The sequence below is a fragment of the Schistocerca serialis genome, chromosome 10 (genome assembly GCF_023864345.2).
Source record: "Schistocerca serialis cubense isolate TAMUIC-IGC-003099 chromosome 10, iqSchSeri2.2, whole genome shotgun sequence".
NCBI lineage: Eukaryota > Metazoa > Arthropoda > Insecta > Orthoptera > Acrididae > Schistocerca > Schistocerca serialis.
In genome coordinates, this window is record NC_064647.1 from 179,924,752 (window position 1) to 179,944,100 (window position 19,349).

At 41.8% G+C, this 19,349-nt stretch overlaps 1 protein-coding gene across 4 annotated transcripts in view; it reads left to right on the plus strand.

Annotated features, from left to right (window-relative positions):
* The window catches only part of LOC126424774 (nuclear RNA export factor 1-like), a 223,084-nt gene extending 204,315 nt beyond the window's left edge, over window positions 1-18,769 (plus strand). For all 4 annotated transcript variants that reach the window (XM_050087533.1, XM_050087535.1, XM_050087532.1 and 1 more), the window contains 4 exons: window positions 1,200-1,368; window positions 3,095-3,265; window positions 12,623-12,759; window positions 18,158-18,769. In XM_050087533.1, coding sequence (XP_049943490.1) covers window positions 1,200-1,368; window positions 3,095-3,265; window positions 12,623-12,759; window positions 18,158-18,263 — 583 coding nt within the window. In that variant the 3' untranslated portion in view covers window positions 18,264-18,769. The remainder of the gene's footprint in view (window positions 1-1,199; window positions 1,369-3,094; window positions 3,266-12,622; window positions 12,760-18,157) is intronic.
* The last annotated feature ends 580 nt before the right edge of the window (window positions 18,770-19,349 follow it).

The following is a 19,349-nucleotide window of genomic DNA, read 5'->3' on the forward strand; positions in this document are numbered from 1 at the left end:
ATTTCAACACTGCATCACAACAAGAATTTTCATCTGATAGAGACAAATGAGTGAACATTCTACTGCCAAAGCCTTGCCGTTGAATGCAGTGCTGCCAACTTTGTCAAAAAATTGCTTTAAGCATAGGAGACTCGGCACGTTTCCTTTCTGGACATGCATCATACCATTCCTTCTTAATGCAGTAAATACTAATACTCCCAAACATCCCAGTACCTGTCTGAACCTCAGAACAAAATAAGCTGAGAAATGGCAAGTGTGTCAAAAGAATTGAGCACCCTACACTTCTATATTGCAGAAACTGACACATGGCCTCTCAGTTTTGCACATAGCAGTCAGAGTGTTAAGAAGTTGGATTCTTATAGTGACAGTGCACTACATCTGCATATTAGAGTTGTGGCTGGCAACAGGACCTTGCTTAAATAGAACAGCAGCAGTCTGTTGATAAACTAAACACAATGCAGTGAAACAACCTTAATGTTGATGTTGTGGGTACATTCTGAGACACTGTTCAAAAAAGTATGTAGGACTCTATAGGCTTGCAGAAGAGTAGAAAATTATAGTGAGAAATTATAGTTTTTGAAACCCTTTTTTTCAGTTAAAAAAAACTTCTTTTATTCCTACTGGGATAATTTAGATTCAAATAATTGTATTGTGGATATGTAATTCATTGAAGTGAATGAAATAATCATTGGCCCAGGTCATAATAAAAACATATCATGATTGTTACAATAAAATATACTAGAAAGTACAGAATCTAGTCATGTAAAAAAATATTTAGGCCGCTGTTTGTGATCTAGTCATACTGATTGGGTTATTCCTTGCTTTTCACAAATCATCCCAGACAAAGGCTGATTCTTTATTTGTTATTGTTTTTGTTCTTATTCTTATTCTTATAATTTAGAAATTTGAGAGTTGCACAGCTGATTAGTCTTACTAATTAAAATGGGCTTTATAAGTTTATGGGTTATTCTGTGCACATTTTTCAGCAACATAGAGGTCCATTTGAATAAAAATAAAATGAAAGTAATGTGAATCAGAGTTTATCTTCAATAATTTTGTGCAATAGATTTGTTATGTGCCCCCATTGCTTGCAGTTACAGTGCTCAATTAACTACTATTTTAAGCCCATGTTGCCATCAGATGATCAAACTAGCTGGGGCATCTATTTCTGAAATGAAGCAAGTTTTCCTTGGTTCCAGATTGTCTGCTTACTTGGGTGAGTCCCGAAATCTGTTACGTTGCTCCAACATGAAGAACGTGAGGACTGCACTAACGCAAGGCTCAGAGGAGATCCTCGAAAGATTATCAAACCTACCCAATACACAGCATGATCCCTGCACCTTCGCTGTGGATCTTACAGTGCACACGGTGAGTTACTCAGTTCCACTTACTTGTTTATACACGATCATGCCTCCTTTTGTTCTTGTACTCTTGGGAAGTATGGCGCACACACACACACACACACACACACACACACGCACACACAGAGCGAGAGAGAGAGAGAGAGAGAGAGAGAGAGAGAGAGAGAGAGAGGTGGGGGGGTGGGAGTACCTATCAGTACTTGACTGCATCCCGCTCCTTTTTTTTTTTTTTTTTTTTTTTTTAATGATTTCACATCCAGATCTATTTCTTCTTTGCAACTTTTCTCTTTTTCTATGCAACTCTATAGAATCTAGGATTCTTGCAAATTATTACTTTTTCCAATTATTACGGATTTTTGTATTTTAATCACTCTTCAAAACTTTCTCCAGTAAAACTTATTTTGTACACTCCAAATAGTTTACGAGATAAAGCAGATTAATAAGTGAAAGCTGTTTTGTTAATTGCACCCCTCCTTTAAACTTGTGTGAAATTAGTAATAATAATGAAGTAATCTCAGGATGCTGCGAAATAACTGAAGACAGTATCTTATGCTCTGAGGCCATTGGACAGGCTAGTTGGTGGCTACAACAATAACTTCTTCTTCCACAGTACAACAGAAATTTAACCCCATTTAAATTATGTGCCATGATACTTAACCATTTCCGAAGCTTATGTTCATCAATTCTAGCTACAGTTACTATCATTGGAACAGGTTTCAACAACTGTTGATTCCTATGTTTCACTGTGTAAATATGTAAAACAGTAAGACAGGAACTGTATACTCTATTGCAACTTTTTTAGCTGTTCGATGTTTGAAACTATTTCATAATGTGCTAGGAGTATCGTATCTCTGTACAGAGCTCGTGGTAAAGAATTGTCTGTACTTACAAAGTTGAAGAAAAACTCTTAGAGGGGTAAGAGATTACTATATGATCATGGAGTAGAGAAATAACAACAAGCCGTTAACCATTTTCTCAAGTCTTAACGAAAGAGGTCATGTAAAATGTACAAAATATAAACAGTCAGTCACTGGCATGAGTAATGTGATCAGATGAGTTTATTTAAGTACTGTTTCCAACCACAAAATGTGTCTTATATGTGGAGATAACCAAAGAAAGTGTACAATCCAGAAAGATTTCTTCCAACTGTGAAAGCATCATGGTGGCTGTGGTGGTGGTTGAGTAGTCGTTTAGATGATCACATTGTGGTTTTCAGCTAGCCATAAGACTGCATTGAAAGGGTAAGTGGTGTGTGAAACCCTTGTAGTGGCAACATTCAGTGGTGCAGTTGGTACTATATTTTTCATGCCCCTTACATATCAGCACCATATGTATCATGTGAAAGCTCATTCTCTGGAACATATATGCCTCTAAAATGTTCTCTGGTAAGTTAACTGAGACTAAATGATAAAGATGTTATTTTATCCCATATACAGTTATTATAATGACTGTGACAATGAAAATGGAGAAAAACCGCCTTACAAACTGAAATACCGAAACGTAAACTTGCCCTGTAATATTTGTGAATGCTATGGGAATGGGTGGGTGATATTGTTACACATACTGTTTACTGTGCACTGTATGTGGTGTACAGAATACACATGTAGGCTACTGTAGATATAGGCTTGGTGTATTTTTGATGAGCTACACTTAGGGTATGTCATTTTTCTAAAGCTTAATTACCATTAAATGATGAAAATTCTGTGAAAAATTCTGTGTTCTTTCTCCCTCAGCCAAAGTTCACCATACTGACAGTAACAGGTGTGTTCCGTGACATGACCAAGGAGAAAAGTTCTCACAGACATTTCTCACGCACTTTTGTCCTTAAGGGTCAAGAAAATGAAGAATATCAAATTACTAATGATATCTTGTATATCTCAAATGCAAGTACACGAGAGGCAGAGGTAAGTGTGTGACACAAAATAATCTTTGTGTGTGTGTGTGTGTGTGTGTGTGTGTGTGTGTCCGTCACTGTTTTATTATTATTATTCCAATCATACAGCGACAAGCGGATATAATATTTATATATTAACTTCAGCTTCTAAAGTGATATTGATGTCTCAAGACTGTTGACCATTTAAAAAATGTGCAAATGAGTTAGTAAACAATTTTAACAAACCTATTTGTCCTATTCTTAACTCTGCAGTGTCACAAAAATGTGTCCAGATCCACACTTTCTAGGCCTACATTTGTGTGTCTCCTGTTGTGTCCTTCAGATGGCAGGAAATAACTAACATTCAATTGGAACACACTTTATTAGAATTGAAGGAAAAATGCCTTCTCAGCATTTAAAAAAAAAAAGGGGGGGGGGGGGGGGGGGCACAACTCTGTGGTAGCAAAACATATAAGGATACAAGACAATGGAAAAAAATACTGACCAAAACTAGTCTACAAAATACAATGTGCTGCTACAAGATTACGGCGAGTGAATACAAGGCTAGGGCCTGCATAAGTACTGGCTGGAGCTGTTCCTAGCAGTTCGTAAACACTGTGGGTCTGACGGTCTAGGCGTGCTTATAAAGCCGGGTCGACGGAGTCCTACATCAGTCATATGAGTTCCGATTCATGGAACACTGTCACCTGTTGTCTGGCGAAGAGTTCCGTGTTTGTTTTGAAAGTCTGTTACTGTTTCTGTCCACTGGCAATGTTTCTCTCCGTGCTGCTGAAAGGGGGTTAGCAACCCATCTTACGTGTCAGTTCTGTAGGTCCTCTAACAATAAGCGGCTGCTACATTTCACCCTGTGGGGAAAAAAATGCACAGCACCACAAACGTCCATAGGAATAGGGGCATCCTGATCGATGTCCATGGGCTCATGGCCGGCAGGGGCAGGAGGCAGTGACACAGCTGGGGGAGCTGGCAGCGGAGACAGCGGCTGAGGCAGAGGCAGAGGCAAAAGCGGAGGTTCCACCACAGTGTGGTTGGCAATTGTCACTGGCAGCTCCTCCGGGGCATCGTGGTCCACCAGACAGGGGTGGAGCTGGTTGAGGTGCCAGCGGGCGGCGGAACCGTCGGCCCACTGGAGAGACACAATCGCCCGGCCACAGAGCTCGGTGATGACAACAGGCACCCAGTGGATGAGAAAAGGTCCGTGCCCAGACCTCCTGCCCAACTTGAAAGAAGTGCTTTGGCATGCGGGTGGAAGGGTGAGAAGCCTCGGGAACCAGGACAGATAAGGGGGAGCGGAATGGTCGACCATGAAGTATCTCTGCTGGACTTGTACCAGCCTGGGGTCAGTGCAGTACACAGTCAAGAAACGAAGCACGGCCTCCTCCAGCGGGTGATGGCACAGCAGCTTATCGAGCTGGGTCTTGAATTTCCACACAAAACATTCCGCCTGGCCATTTGATGCAGGGTGAAATGGGGCGGTATGGACTAGGGAAATATCATTGGCAGTACAGAATTGCTTAAACTCGGTCAGAGTAAACAGTGGACCATTATCCATAACAATCATTTTGGGGATTCCCTCGACGGCAAAGAGGCGCCAGAGAATTTTGATAGTTTCAGCAGAAGTGGTGTTCATCATGCTGGAGACATTAGTGTATCCCGACCTGGAGTCGATCAGTATGAGCCATTGGGAACCATGAAATGGCCCTGCGAAATCCAAATGGATACGTTCCCACGGAGCGGCAGCATCCGGCCACGAAAAATACTGGCGTGGGGGTGCTGTGTGAAGTGTTTGGCACGTGGTACAGGCTGGCAAGAGGGAGGCAATGTCTTTATCCATACCACGCCAGTAAAGGTGTCAGCAGGACAGCTGTTTGGTGAGGATGATGTCTCAATAGCCAGTGTGGAGAAGGTCAAGGACACGGCAGCACAATGCATGTGGCATGACCACCCGGGGAATGTCAGAATCACTATGCAAAAAGATAACGCCACTGCGGATAAAGAGACTGTGCCGATGATCTCAAAAGTGCTGGACCTCCGTATTGTGGGTGCTATGATGGCTGGTTGGCCAACCTGCAGTGATTTGGCGGCAAAGAGCTTGCAGAGTCTGATCCTGAGCGGTAGCCCACCGGACTGAATCGAAATCCAACGGAAGCGCGTCCAGAGCCGGGTCCATGTGGAAACAAACCGAGGGGGAAACATCAAACTCACAGACCGCCCTTGCAGACAGCCAGGACAGAAAACCAGCATTTGCGAGCCATTCAGTCGAACATCGCCAGGAAGAGCATCCAGTGCTGTAGGTGGTGTGCCGTCCAGGTGGGCACTGCAGCACCCGGGTGAAACAAAGAAACCAAAGGTTTGTTATCGGTCTGCAGCGTGAAATGTCGACCATACACAAAATTGTGGAACTTAGTCAGTACAAAAACCAGTGCCAAAGCTTCCTTTTCAATTTGACTATAGTTGGTTTGAACGTCGATCAATTTTCTGGATGTGAAAACCACCGGCCTCTCAACACTGTCGACCACTTGTGACGGGACTGCACCCAGGCCGTACTCTGAGGCATGGGTGGTGACGATGAGGGGCAGGGAAGGATTGTAAGTGGCCAGACAAGGAGGGTGGGAGAGAGCTGACTTGAGACATGTGAAAGCCAGCTCACGTGCCATGTCCCAACCCAACATGCACCCTTGTGCAATAACCCAGTCAGGGGTGCCAAAATCTCTGTGGCGTAGGGTATAAAATGCCTATAATAGTTGATTTGACCGAAGATGGAGTGCAGTTGGTTCACGTTGGTGGGAGGAGACAGGTTTTGAATCACCTTAATATACTCCTTAGAGACGTGTAGGCTGCGAACCCGAGATAGCTGGCATCTCGCACAAAAAAGCCACACTTTTCTTTCCGGCAACACAGGTTAGCCTCAGAAAAAACGTGAAACAGTCGGTCCAGCTTGTCCACAAAGTCCACTGTGGACGAGACACTGACGATGACATCGTCCAGATAATTGGCCACCCCAGGCACCTTGCTTGTGAGGCGTTCCAAATAACATTGGAAAATGGCAGGAGTGCTGGCAATGCCAAATGGGAGGCGGTTGTACTGGAAAAGACCACACTGGGTGTTGACGAGTAGGATCTGCTGTGATTCCTCGTCCAATGGCAGCTGCAAATAAGCATCACACAAATGAATTTTGGCGAAAACGTTCGAGCCCACAGACATTGAGTATGTCATCCACTGATGGGACAGAATAGGCATCGATGACGGAATGAGAATTGACTGTGAAAACGGTCGAGCCCGCAAGACGTGTGAGTATGTCATCCACCGATGGGACAGGATAGGCATCGACGATGGACTAAGAATTGACCGTGACCTTAACATCACCGCAGATACGTAAAGCACCATTTGGCTTCTCGACTATCGTGACAGGCGTCGCCCAGTGACTGTGTGCGATGGGAGAAAGAATGCCTTCGTCCTGTAAGCGGCGAAGTTCCACCTGGAGCCTGCCTCGGAAAGCAAATGGGTCCAGGCGGGCCTTAAAAAAGAGGAACATGCAGTGAAACCCTTCACGCCTAGTGTGGAGGATGAGAACAACGAGTCATATTTTCTGAGCAATGGGGCGAAGAGGGTATCTGATGAGGGAATCAACACAGTTTATATCGCATCTTGCACTGATAAACCCAGATGGCCAAAAATGTCCACACCCAGAGGATTAGTAGCTCCAGGGGATCCGACCACCAAAAACTGAACAGTGAAGAAATGACCACTGTAAGAGATTTGTGTGGAAAAAACGCCATTTACGGATATAAAGTGATTACTGAAACTGCACAAGGTGCAAGTGTACGGGGATGAAGCCGGTCAGCCCAAATGTTCGTATGTGGCATCATCCGCAATAGAGACGGATGATGCCGTGTCAATTTGGAAGACCACCGTAATATGCTTAACCTCCAAGGTAATGAGAAAACAGGCACCCAGCTGGGGAATGATGAAGAATACTTGGCTGACAACGGAATTCGAGGCTTCCAGATCCTAAGGTGATGATTCTTGACGAGCCTGTGCATCTGCAGGAAGCGTGGCATCGACACGATGTTTTTGTGGAGCCTGACACACCGAGGCAATACGGTCCATTCGGCTGCAAGCCGTGCATCTCGCTCGCCAATGCGGACAATCTGACTGTTGGTGAGTCTGGAAACAGTCCGGACAGTGTGGAAGTCGGGTGAAAGACTTCCTGTCACAGAGTGGGTCAACAGATGAACAAGGCTCCCGCTCAGTGTTAGGCAACTGACAAGCTGCAAAAATAGCTGGACGCGGTGGTTATAGCTGGTGAGAATGGTCGGCAGACAGGTGCTGAGGGACGGGTCCATTAACTTCAAAATATCAGCCCGAAGACCCTCGTCTGGTGCGTGAAACATCACCATATCACGAATCAATGAAGAGGCGTAAGACTGCTTGCAGACGACGTTGGTGCACCGGAATTTACAATCGCGGGAGAGACCTGATAAGTCTGACTTGGAGACTTTCAACAAGAAAAAAAAGTCTGACAGGCAGAGGTGATGTGTGTTTTTGAGTCAAAGTACTCAAAAACGTAGCCCTTAATGGGAGTAAATGAGAGATATCAAGAGGACTGCTCAGGGTTCAATTGTTGAATTAACGCAGCCCTTAATGGGAGTAAATGAGAGATATCGAGGGGACTGCTCAGGGTTCAATTGCGGAACTAAACAATACACCTGTGGACTGACTGTCACTAAAAAAATAGCCCAACTTTGATTTTCGTTGTGGATCCCATGTGCCAGTAAATGTTGTTCCAACCATTTGACATAATTTGACCACGGTTCGACAGACCATCGAAAGCCGGAAACTTCAGTGTAGCCACGTGCAACGTGTTCAGTTTACCTGCTATGGAATCGACCCTATGGGCTACTTCTTGCAATGCTGGTGAGTGAGAGCAAATTTCTGAACGCGTGAACGTTACCTGAATCTGCTGTAGAGCTTCCAACAAAGACTGAAGAAGCTCCTCAGAGGAGGCCATTCCATTCGAAAATGAATGATCCTCGTCTCCAAAAACTGTTGTGTCCTGTGGTCGGTAGGAAAGAACTAACAGTCAATTTGAACACACTTCATTAAATTAAAGGGAAAACGCCTTCTTGGCATACACTAAATTTAAATGCAGAAAAAAAACATACACACAACTCTGTGGTAGCAAAATAGATGAGACAATGGAAGAAGATACTGACCAAAACTACTCTACAAACTACAAAGTGCTACTGCAAGACTACAGCATGTCAATACAAGGCTAGGGCTGGCGTAAGTACTGGTCAGAGCTGTTCCTAGGGGTTGGTAAACACTGCCTGTCTGACAGTGTAGGTGTTGGTGAAGTGCTACATCAGTCATATCAGTTCTCATTGGTGGAACACTGTCACATATTGTCTGGTAAAGTAGTTCCATGTTTATTTTGAAAGTCTGGTACTGTTTCTGTCTGCTGGAGATGTTTCTCTCCACGCTACAACCCATCTTGCGTGTCATTTATGCGGGCCCTCTAGCAATAAGGGGCTGCTATGACAGTTCCACTATCTGCTTAAAAGCAGCACATTCTGCAAAGGAACTGTTAATTGGCAAACCTACACTCATGCTCATAAATTAAGGATAATTGCAGAATGTGGTGCCACATAATGTGGCACTACAGAAAACTGGCGCTAATAGCATAGGCACATAGGGAACACACGACACAGATCTGTAAGTCCACGGTATTGGTGATAAGTTGAGAAAACCGTCCCAAAACACATGTGCCACAAAACGCCACTGTTTTCTGCGCATATACCCTGAGATCAATAATACGAGGTATGATCACCATGCACACATACACAGGACACACAACGTGTTGGCATACTCTGGATCAGGTGGTCGAGCAGATGCTGGGGTTTAGCCTCCCACTTTCGCACCAGTGTCTGTCGGAACTCCTGAAGTGTCCTAGGGGTTTGAAGACATGCAGCGATATGCCGACCGAGAGCATCGCAGACGTGCTCGATGGGGTGTAGGTCTGGAGAACAGGCAGGCCACTCCATTCGCCTGATATCTTCTGTTTCAAGGTACTCCTCCAAGATGGCAGCTCGGTGGGACCATGCGTTATCATCCATCAGGAGGAAGGTGGGACCCACTGCACCCCTAAAAAGGCAGACATACTGGTGCAAAATGACGTCCCGATACACCTGACCTGTTACAGTTCCTCTGTCAAAGACATGCAGGGGTGTACGTGCACCAATCATAATCCCACCTGACACCATCAAACCACGACCTCCATACAGGTTCCTTTCAAGGATATTAAGGGGTTGGTATCTGGTTCCTGGCTCACGCCATTTGAAAACCTGGTGAGAATCACTGTTCAGACTCTACCTGGACTCGTCCGTGGCCATAACCTGGGACCACTGTTCCAATGACCGTGTACTGTGTTCTTGACACCAGTCTTTACAGGCTCTCCTGTGACCAAGGGTCAGTGGAATGCACCTTGCAGGTCTCCGGGCAAATAAATCGTGTCTGTTCAGTCGTCTGTAGACTGTGTGTCTGGAGACAACTGTTCCAGTTCCTGCGGTAAGGTCCCGAGCAAGGCTACCTGCAGTACTCCGTGGCCGTCTGCGAGCACTGATGGTGAGATATCGGTCTTCTTGTGGTGTTGTACACTGTGGACATTTCCTACTGTAGCAACTGGACACGTTTCCTGTCTGCTGGAATCGTTGCTATAATCTTGAGATCACACTTTGCGGCACATGGAGGGCCCGTGCTACGACTTGCTGTGTTTGACCAGCCTCCAGTCGCCCCAGCGTTCTACTCCTCATAATGTCATCAATATGTGATCTTTGAGCCATTTTCAATACACGGTCACCATTAGCATGTCTCAAAATGTGTGCACACGTACTCGCTGCACCGTACTCTGAGATGCACCAACACACCTCTGTGTATGTGGACTGCTGCCAGCACCACCGTGCAACAGCTGCAGGTCAGATGCACCGCATGGTCATACCCTGAGGTGATTTAAACCCGCAGACTGCCCATCAGAGCATTGTTTCACCATGTATCAGCATTATCCTTAATTTATGAGCATGAGTGTACATCACTTAAATACGTTTTGATTTGTCCCGTGCCTTGCATTTATCCACAAGATGGACATAAAAAATAACAGTTCTGACACTGATCACACCCTGAAGCAGCACGATTGACTTCAGAGAGGTTCCAAGCCCGACAACTACAATAGAAACATTCACTGCTGCCTGGCTTCTTGCAACATCCTCAGCAATTTTAAAAAAAGAAAAAGCATTGATAACAGCTTGGAAATATGAAGCTTTGAAAGCTAAACCAAAATCAGTTTCCAGTGAATCAATATAGTTCAATCTTACTTTAATAAACTATTTCAAGGAAGCAGCACTTCCTCTAGCTAACTATTAGCTCCATTATCTTACTCAAAACTGCAGTTGAATAATAATACCAGCAGCTGTGCTGAAATGTTGAAGGCTGTCTGTCAAACTTGTGGAACTCTCTGGCTCTGTGTTCTGCTGAACCTGCTAACCAATCTCCTATTTCATGAGTTCTGAGCAACTCTCCAAATTTCTTAGGCATTTACCGTTAGGCTGCAGAAGCATTGTCTTGTTTCTCACTCACAAGCATCCTCACCAGTCCAGCTCCTCTACAGCTCATAAGCCATGGTCTGGTTATCACTGTTTCCTAGCAGAATCACTTGTGGCCCAATTTTACAAAATGAATGATCAGAATAGTTTATCTGAGATCACTGTAAACCATACAAATATTGGTGCTGTGAACATTTCTTTAATGACTGTGCAGTTTGGAATGTCTTCTGGAAATCTTGGTGGATGTGCTTCTGCTTTGACAACTACAGTGGTCTTTCACCCCACACTTGAGGTATATAAAATTACTCACCCGAATGAAATCTGCAGTGATTAATTACTCTCAGTAAGTATAAATTTGTTTTTGGAGAGGCTCCACCTTTTTATTTTATTTTTATTCCCTAGACATGTTTTGCTGAAGTTTCAGTGTCATCAGCAGGTTTTTTGTTATCTTCTTGTTACCACATGCTGTGAATTTCCTGGATTTTATGTAGAAAATACTGCATTTTGGATTTGGCCTAACTAAATTGTACAGGTTCTTCACTTTCTATCTGGTGGAACATATGTACTGAAAAATTAAGAATTGATTATTATGTGGCTAGACTAATGTTCTCAACCATGGTAAGATTTTTGAAATAGCTATTCTGTTCTGTTTCTAAAAAGGAATTAAAAATACTGTCCTAGTCTCATTAAAAATACACTGTGTGCGATTCACAGTTCTATCAGATTTTGTCATTAGTTGGACAGTTATTTTTATGTAACGTTTGCTAAAGAAATTGTCAGATACTACATTTTAATTTGGCACCTTGAAGTACATGTAATATTTGAGACTTTATGTTTTATGTATAGACAATTAGTAGTACAAGCTAAGTTTTAATTTTTTCGGCCATTCTTTTGTATAATCTGTTTCAAGCAAATCCACAATACTCAAATTTCTGCACATAACAAAAAGTGGTTTACTGTCTGAGCCTCGCCTTGGACCCATGTTGGATCTTTGGCAATGATACAATTCACCAGCTCTCTCTTCATAAACCAACAGTCTTTGGAAAAATTCAAAGTCTGATAGTTGCTGAGTTGCATCATCAATCAGCGTAGTTTCCTTGTCTGTCAATATCACTTCCAGACGTCAGCGTCAAGTGTCTGTAGCTATGAAAAATATCTTTTGCTGTTTAAGGGTTATACTTAGCTGTAGAAATTAGTGGATTGCTAAGTCAGTAGTTTTATGGAAACTCCTTGCTTCCTTCGTGATATTTCCACGCATATGTGATGGGGAGGGCCTATTTATGGTAGCACTGGATGCCACAGTGTAGGTGTAACTGTAAGATTATCCACGTCACTGTTGAGCTGTACATCAATCAGGACACATGCATTTTACTCATCCTGATAGGTGCACAGTATTCACCAACATCACAACTAATGTCAAAGTTGAGATTCTGAGGGGCTTTAGCAGTACTACCGCATGTGGCTAGTGCAGCTTTCATTATTAGTTGAGGGTGCACAAGATATATATATTTTTGAAAATTTGTGTCAATATTTTATGTATTTTACAATATTTCCAAGGAAGAAATTTTTGATGAGGTAAAAGTCTTGCATTTATTACACTGCTAACTAATTTTGAATGAGCTTTGTTTATAGTAAGTTTCTTACATTTATTTACTTCTGTTCATTTGTCCCATGTCATTGAAGCTTCTCTTCAAGCTGGGATACTTTGAACATGATGTATGACTAACTGAACGGCTAACTGTGTTATCAGATGATATGTGTGTTTTTTACAGGAGGCATTCAGGTTTGTAAGACCATCTAGAAAAATAAAGAAAAACCGATTGATGCCTAATTTGTCAGAATGTGAGAAGGAGTCCATGGCCGAAATGGTTCAGCAACTGACTAGTATGTCAGCTCCATGGTCACGAAAGTACGTACCATTAATTTACATCATATTATGTGTAACTCATTGACAGTGGGGGAAATATTATCACAAATACAATATTTTCTGCCTCTGTTGGCAAAGTTGTTGATAGGCACCCCTACAGTGGCGGTGGCAGTGGTTTGGAGGCAGCCTGTTCAGATCAAGGTATCTTTGTGAGTGGTTGCAGATGGACAGAGACACGAAGTTTCTGTTTTGCTATTGTCATCAAAAACACAAACATTACACTGGGCTAGATATGTACTCATTGTACAGGTTACATGTGAGTCACAGTGTCTTTCAGTGGAAAGTCTTGCACCAGGCAGAGTTAACCATAAAACACTTAAGGAATGTTCATATTCTCTGTATTACTTTGATAAGCACAAAGTTGGGATACATGGTGACAGGTGATTTTTATTTTATTATTTGTTCTGGCCATAAGACATTAACATAAAATTAACATCTTTCCCAATATACCTAACATATGCTGTTATAGTAAGCTACCTAATGTAGGCACTTCACATTAGATATCATACACTATTTGCCTTGGGATCATCGAGTAAGAAAGGAAAACATCATCAGTTTGTTCAGCAAAAAAATATTAAAGTGTTATATAGCATGTTATTTTTTTCTGTTGGGGAGGGTGCAGGTGGGGGCACTCACATTCTAAATGAAGCCTGTCACCCATGTTATTCAGTCTGTACATTCAGCCAGCAGAAAAGGAACCAAGGAGAAATTTAGAAAGTGTATTTAAGTTCAGAGACAAGAAATAAAAACTTTACAGTTTGCTGATGACCTTGTAATTCATATCAACATCTTAAATATTATACAATATTTGCAAGGAATAAATTTTCATGAAGCAAAAGTCTTGCATTTATAACAGTGTTTACTAATTTGGGATGAGCATTGCTTATAGTATGTAAGTTTCTAACATTTATGTACTTCTCTTAATTCATTCAACATCCTAGTAGATTCTCCTTCAGTGTGGGACATGTAGCACATGATGTATTTCTAAAGGAATAGCAAAGGACTCAGAAGGGGAATTGAATGGAATGGGTAAAGAGGTTACAGTATGAACATAAATCATAGTAAAAAGAGTGTGATGTTCTCAGGTTAAGCCTTGCTGTGCTCAGCTGATTAGCGTTGGAAATAAGATGGGTTGTGCTGTTATAGCACCAAATTGACTTATGATGGCTGAAGTAGAGAGGATATAAAATTTAGACTCACAATAGTAAGAAATGCATTCACATAAGTGTCTGGAGTGCAACCTAATATGGAAGTGATACATAGCCAATAAAGAGTGCAGACGAGAATGGAATAAAAGCTGGTGTTACAAAAGAATGCTGAAGATTAAATGGGCAGATCAAATAAATAACAAAGAGGTACTGAATTAAACTGGGGTGAAAAGACTCTTACGGCACAATTGGATGAAAAGCAGGCACCAATTTATAGGGTGCGTCGAGGAATAGTCAGTTTGGAAAGGGAAAGAAGTGTGTGTGTGTGTGTGTGTGTGTGTGTGTGTGTGTGTGTGTGTGTGTGTGTTCATAACTGCAGAGGTAAACTAAGGCTTCACCACTGTAAGCAGATTCAAGAGTATGTAGGTTGCTGGTGTTATGCAGACATGAAAACCCGTGCACATGTCACTGAATTAAAAAACATATTTTCTATGAAGTGTAAATCTGTTGCTTTGTCAAGATTAACTGTAGCCTAATGATACTTAACATCCAAAGAATTTAGCACTATTTAGCACTAGTGCTATTTTACATTCATAGATGTTCTTTTCAAATGAGTTTACCAATGTTAAAAAAATATTTTTTATGGAATTCGTAGATTAGGCTTTAAACTTGTATTATGGGATACAATGTCCAGCTAAGGTAGGCAGAGCAGAGATGTCAACACACAGCCTCCTGACACACTTGTTTAATGCCGTCAAGAGCTCTCCCTCAGATGGCCTCGACTGTGGCATGTAAGAGTAATAAGATTAGGGTGTTAACTGCATTAGTATTGAGACTGGTGGGCAAAGGTTTCAGATTATGTAAAAGTTGCATAGGATCTGTAAAATGAATTTGTATGTCGAAGCAGTTTTCAGGTCAGTATTCAACACAATTTATACAGATGATTATCCTTGCTGAGTTAGTAACTAATTCTGGAACTAGGTGAAAGAACAACTGTAAAGTGTTTTATGTTTCTACTGTGAGTCTGGAACACTACCAGCAAGATTTTTTAAAGTAAAATAGTTGCCAATTAGGGAAATGCGAAGGAACATCATGATTAGCAGCAGTCCTGAAGCATGTGGTAATAAACTTTGTTAAATGTTAAGAATAAACATCATTTAGAATCTGTTTCTGGATTTAGGAAAGAATAAAGATTGACACTATGAACTATGTTGAAACGAAAAGAATCCAGGTGCACAGAGAAAACATTCCTTGGTGTAGGAAAGGCTTTCGAAGGAGGATAGTTGAAGGTACAGGCAGTTTCTGAAAAATTGGTCTTATTATACAAGACTTTATCTTCTGCTTGAATGAAGATAGAGACTTGGAGGAAATTTTAACTTAGGCATCAAAACTAAAAGTTTACCTCAACCTTAATTATTAGTTGCCTATTTATGTGGTTGGCGGTTGAGGTCTGGCTGGTACTGACTAGCTCCCAGTTCAGCCCTCAGTGTGTGTCGAGCCGAGACAGGAAGAGGTTTTGCGTTTTGTGTTTCAACACATGCAATTTAGTTACAACTGGACAGCACTGCTCCTCCTGCATTGTAAGGGATGTATAGATCTTGCATGGCATCATTGGCCTCCATGTTTTGGTATCTCATATTTGTTTTTTACTAGCTTTTTCCCCATGGCTTCGACAGCTTACATTTCAGCTCATATAATGCACACATCACCTACGCCTCCCCCCACTCTACTCCATCCCATCCTTGTTATCATCATCATCATCATCATCATCATCCTACTCCTCCTCCTCCTCCTCCTCCTCCTCCTTATTTTCTACCCAACCACCTCCCTCATTCCTTCATCTCTTTTTCAATAACTGTCTGCCCCACATTCATCTTCTTCTCTCTCCCTTGCCTGACCACCTCCTCCCCCCCCCCCCCTTCCACTCCCTGTCCTCTCTGCCTTTTCCCTTCTCTATTTATCTCAGACTTCGCCAAATGATACCCACCCCCACCTGCAAAACTGGTCCACAAGCAGGCTGAAACCACTGCGATGACAGGCCTATCATGCCTGGCAGCCTACATGTAGGCTGTCCTGCCAAGCAGGACGATAATGCAGGACATCCTATACAGTTTGCCTGCATCTCCACACCTATTGGATCTCTATGGTCATAGGCAGCACATAGGCAGCACATTGCTGATACTTGTGAAGTTTGCTGTTTGTGTGTCAAATTTTGTTTAAATCAGTACAGAGGTTTAGGAGGAGATCCTGGTGATATATATAGAGTGTGTCTCCTACAAGTCTCTAGCAGCATTTTCTCTGGTGTTTTGGCATATATTGGTAGTATCATTTTTGCAATGTGTAGCTGGAGTCAGCCCAGTAAATAATGATCATCAAGTCATGCAGCACCCGTTGCAGACGAAAAGTGTCGATTTGCTTCCTGCTATGAGCAAAATTATTTTTAAAGCAGAATTTTATGTGCCCATTTAATTGAGTGGTCCCAAATTAGTGTAGTGCAGCATTTGTTTTGTTGTTATGTATTAACAGGGACAGTAAAACGGAAAGAATAATTGGTACTCCAGTAATGACTGAACAGTGCTGCTACATAGCAGAAGCAGTCAACACATGCCTGGGCAATGCTGTCATTCCTGGAATACTGGTTATTCATCATGTTTTACTGTTCTTGTTAATACAGATCAATAAAACAAATATCACAGTAGACTAATTTGGTACTGCTCAGTGAAATTGCCCATGTAAAATTCCATTTTAAAAATCATTTTTTTCAAACCCTGAAACAAACTGTCCCTCTTAATACAGATCAGTAAAACAAATATCGCAGTAGACTAATGTGGGACCTCTCAATCAAATGGGCACGTAAAACACCATTTTAAAAACCATTTTTCTCATACCGAGAAACAATCCAACACTTTCCATCAACACTGGGAAAGAATAAATATATTGTACAATCTGAAACTGGACAGAATCAGGGTTGAAAGTGTGCAAAATTAATGTCAGAGGGATATTGGAAACAAAGAGTACAGTACTTTCAATAGACCTAACTGTGGGAAAGCTTTATGTAAGGTATGTGTTGAAAGTGATAAAGTGAATACCTAATCAGTGTTTGAACCATTTTATGCAGATCTATCTGATTTTATGCACCGCAAATGAAGCAGCAATCTATGTAATTTTAACCTGATGGATCTTCAGTGAAAAAGACTGTGTTTGAATTGCTGTGGCTAGTGAAAGAGTTTCCTTGCAAAGGTTATAATATACTAAGAAGTATTCCGCATGAAATGTGTGAAAACATACCTAAGAAGAGCCCTAAATTAAAAGGGGGAGGGAGATCTCATCACAAGATAATTCACTGACACTCAAAAACGCTTTGGGAATATGAAAAGTGAAGTATTAATATAGTAAGAAAGGTTCTGGTAGATTGTAAATATTTAGGAATAAAGGAGCCCAGTCACCACATAGTAGAAGCAGCGGTGAGTCGTCAACGGGAAGACACAAAAGAGAGGGAAAAAAACACACACACACAACTGCATTCTTACGCGTTTTGCTGCCTGAAGACACGATGCCGAAATTGCATTTGAAAGGCAATCTCAGTACTGTGTGTTCAGCCGGCGCGCGCGCACACACACACACACACACACACACACACACACAGACAGAGAGAGAGAGAGAGAGAGAGAGAGAGAGAGAGAGAGAGAGAGTGGGTGGGTGGGAGAGTTAGTTTTGTGTGTGTACACACTTTAACTCGACAGAAAGGTGAAATGTGACAAGGTGTTTCTGTGGCTGTTGATGTTTCAGTACTTCAGTTATTTGTTGAATGGTCTCCTTTACTCCTAAACATTTACACAAGTGAAGCAATTATTATTGCCCATTCACCAGGTGGAGCACTTTCCAACTTCAGCATAACGTCTTAGTGGTGGAAGCCAATCACTAGACAGAGTGCATTGCCTTAGGGAAGAACTACATTGAAAAGTCAGTACGTTTTTACCTAGAAACACAATTTCGCTGCAAATCTGAGAACTTTTCACCTTGCCCTCTTATGACTGATGAGGACTGAGTGCTGTGCTTCATTCCAATGTGGCAGATATGAATATTACTTGCTCCATTTTGCATTTAGCCATTCTTGAGTATGTCTGTTGAAATTTAATTTTGATCTGCTTTCATCCTGTAGCGACTTTGATGTTTTTCAACCTTGTTTGGATTTGCTTGACTTTAGAAAGTAATGCTTCCTGTTTTCTCAGATGCCTGGAGGATACTGATTGGGATTTGAAGGAAGCCCTCGAAATTTTTGTGGAACTTTATGAGACGAGCAAAATTCCAAAATCGGCATTCGTCAACTCAATATAAGACAGTAAAGTTACTCAGCTCTACAAAAACAATCAAGTGCTATGTGCATGTGTTGTTGACTATACAACGAAAGCAAGTACATGTGAAAAAACATTGTTGTGACTGTGAGTGTGTGTGTATTTCGAGGTATGCAGAAGTTTGGGTGTTGGGTGGCAGTTATGTGTGGCATACACACTCTAAATACAACCATTCCAGTGTGGGTTATACACTAAGCTGTCTGTATGCTTGTAATTTTCAGTAATGGGTAAATTAGGAGGAAAAGGTGGACACTTGGTCTGTAAAGGTGAGTCCTTAAGCTACAACTATTTAGGAAAACGTAATTTCACAATTCTGGTATATAATGTGGATGTGGCAAGTGTTAGTGTGAACATTGATTGGTTTTTTTACTCACATTCATAGTATATGAATGTGTGTGTAACATATTCCAGTGCTCTCATCTCAAGTTCGTAAGAATATATTTGGGAAATCCTTTAAAAAAAAACTTGATTTCCCAGTTTTTTGAGTTATGTTTGTGCTGTACAATCTGTGTGTAAACACACTCTCTCTCTCTCTGTCTTTCCACACATCCTGCATAATTTATCCAATATTTCTGAGCAATGTCATTCACGGAGCAGAGAGATAATTTTGCGAATAAAGTTCACTTAACACCAATGAACCAAAACACTGACCACTGTCCAGCATGAAATCAAATGCAGCCTGGTGGTGGTGCGGACACATGACATGGTAAGAAATGTATCAAGTGTATATGAGGCATGATCAGAAAGTGATGGGAATTTTTTTTTTTCCTTAAAGAATCTTTATTTATTCGTGAACATCAACATTGTCTCTTTGAAGGTAAACCTCTTCTGATACCATACACTTGTAGCAGCACTTTTATCAATCCTGGAAGCACTTCTGGAACTCACTTTTTGTTATGGTGTTTAGCTCCTTCAGTGATTGTGTTTTTGTCTGATCAATAGTGGCAAAATGATGTCCTGTTATGGTTCTTTTCAGCCTCAGGAATAGAAAGAAGTCACAAGGAACCATGTCTGGCAAATGCAGTGGCTAAAGCAATGTAACACTTTTGTTTTCTTCCAAGAAAATCAT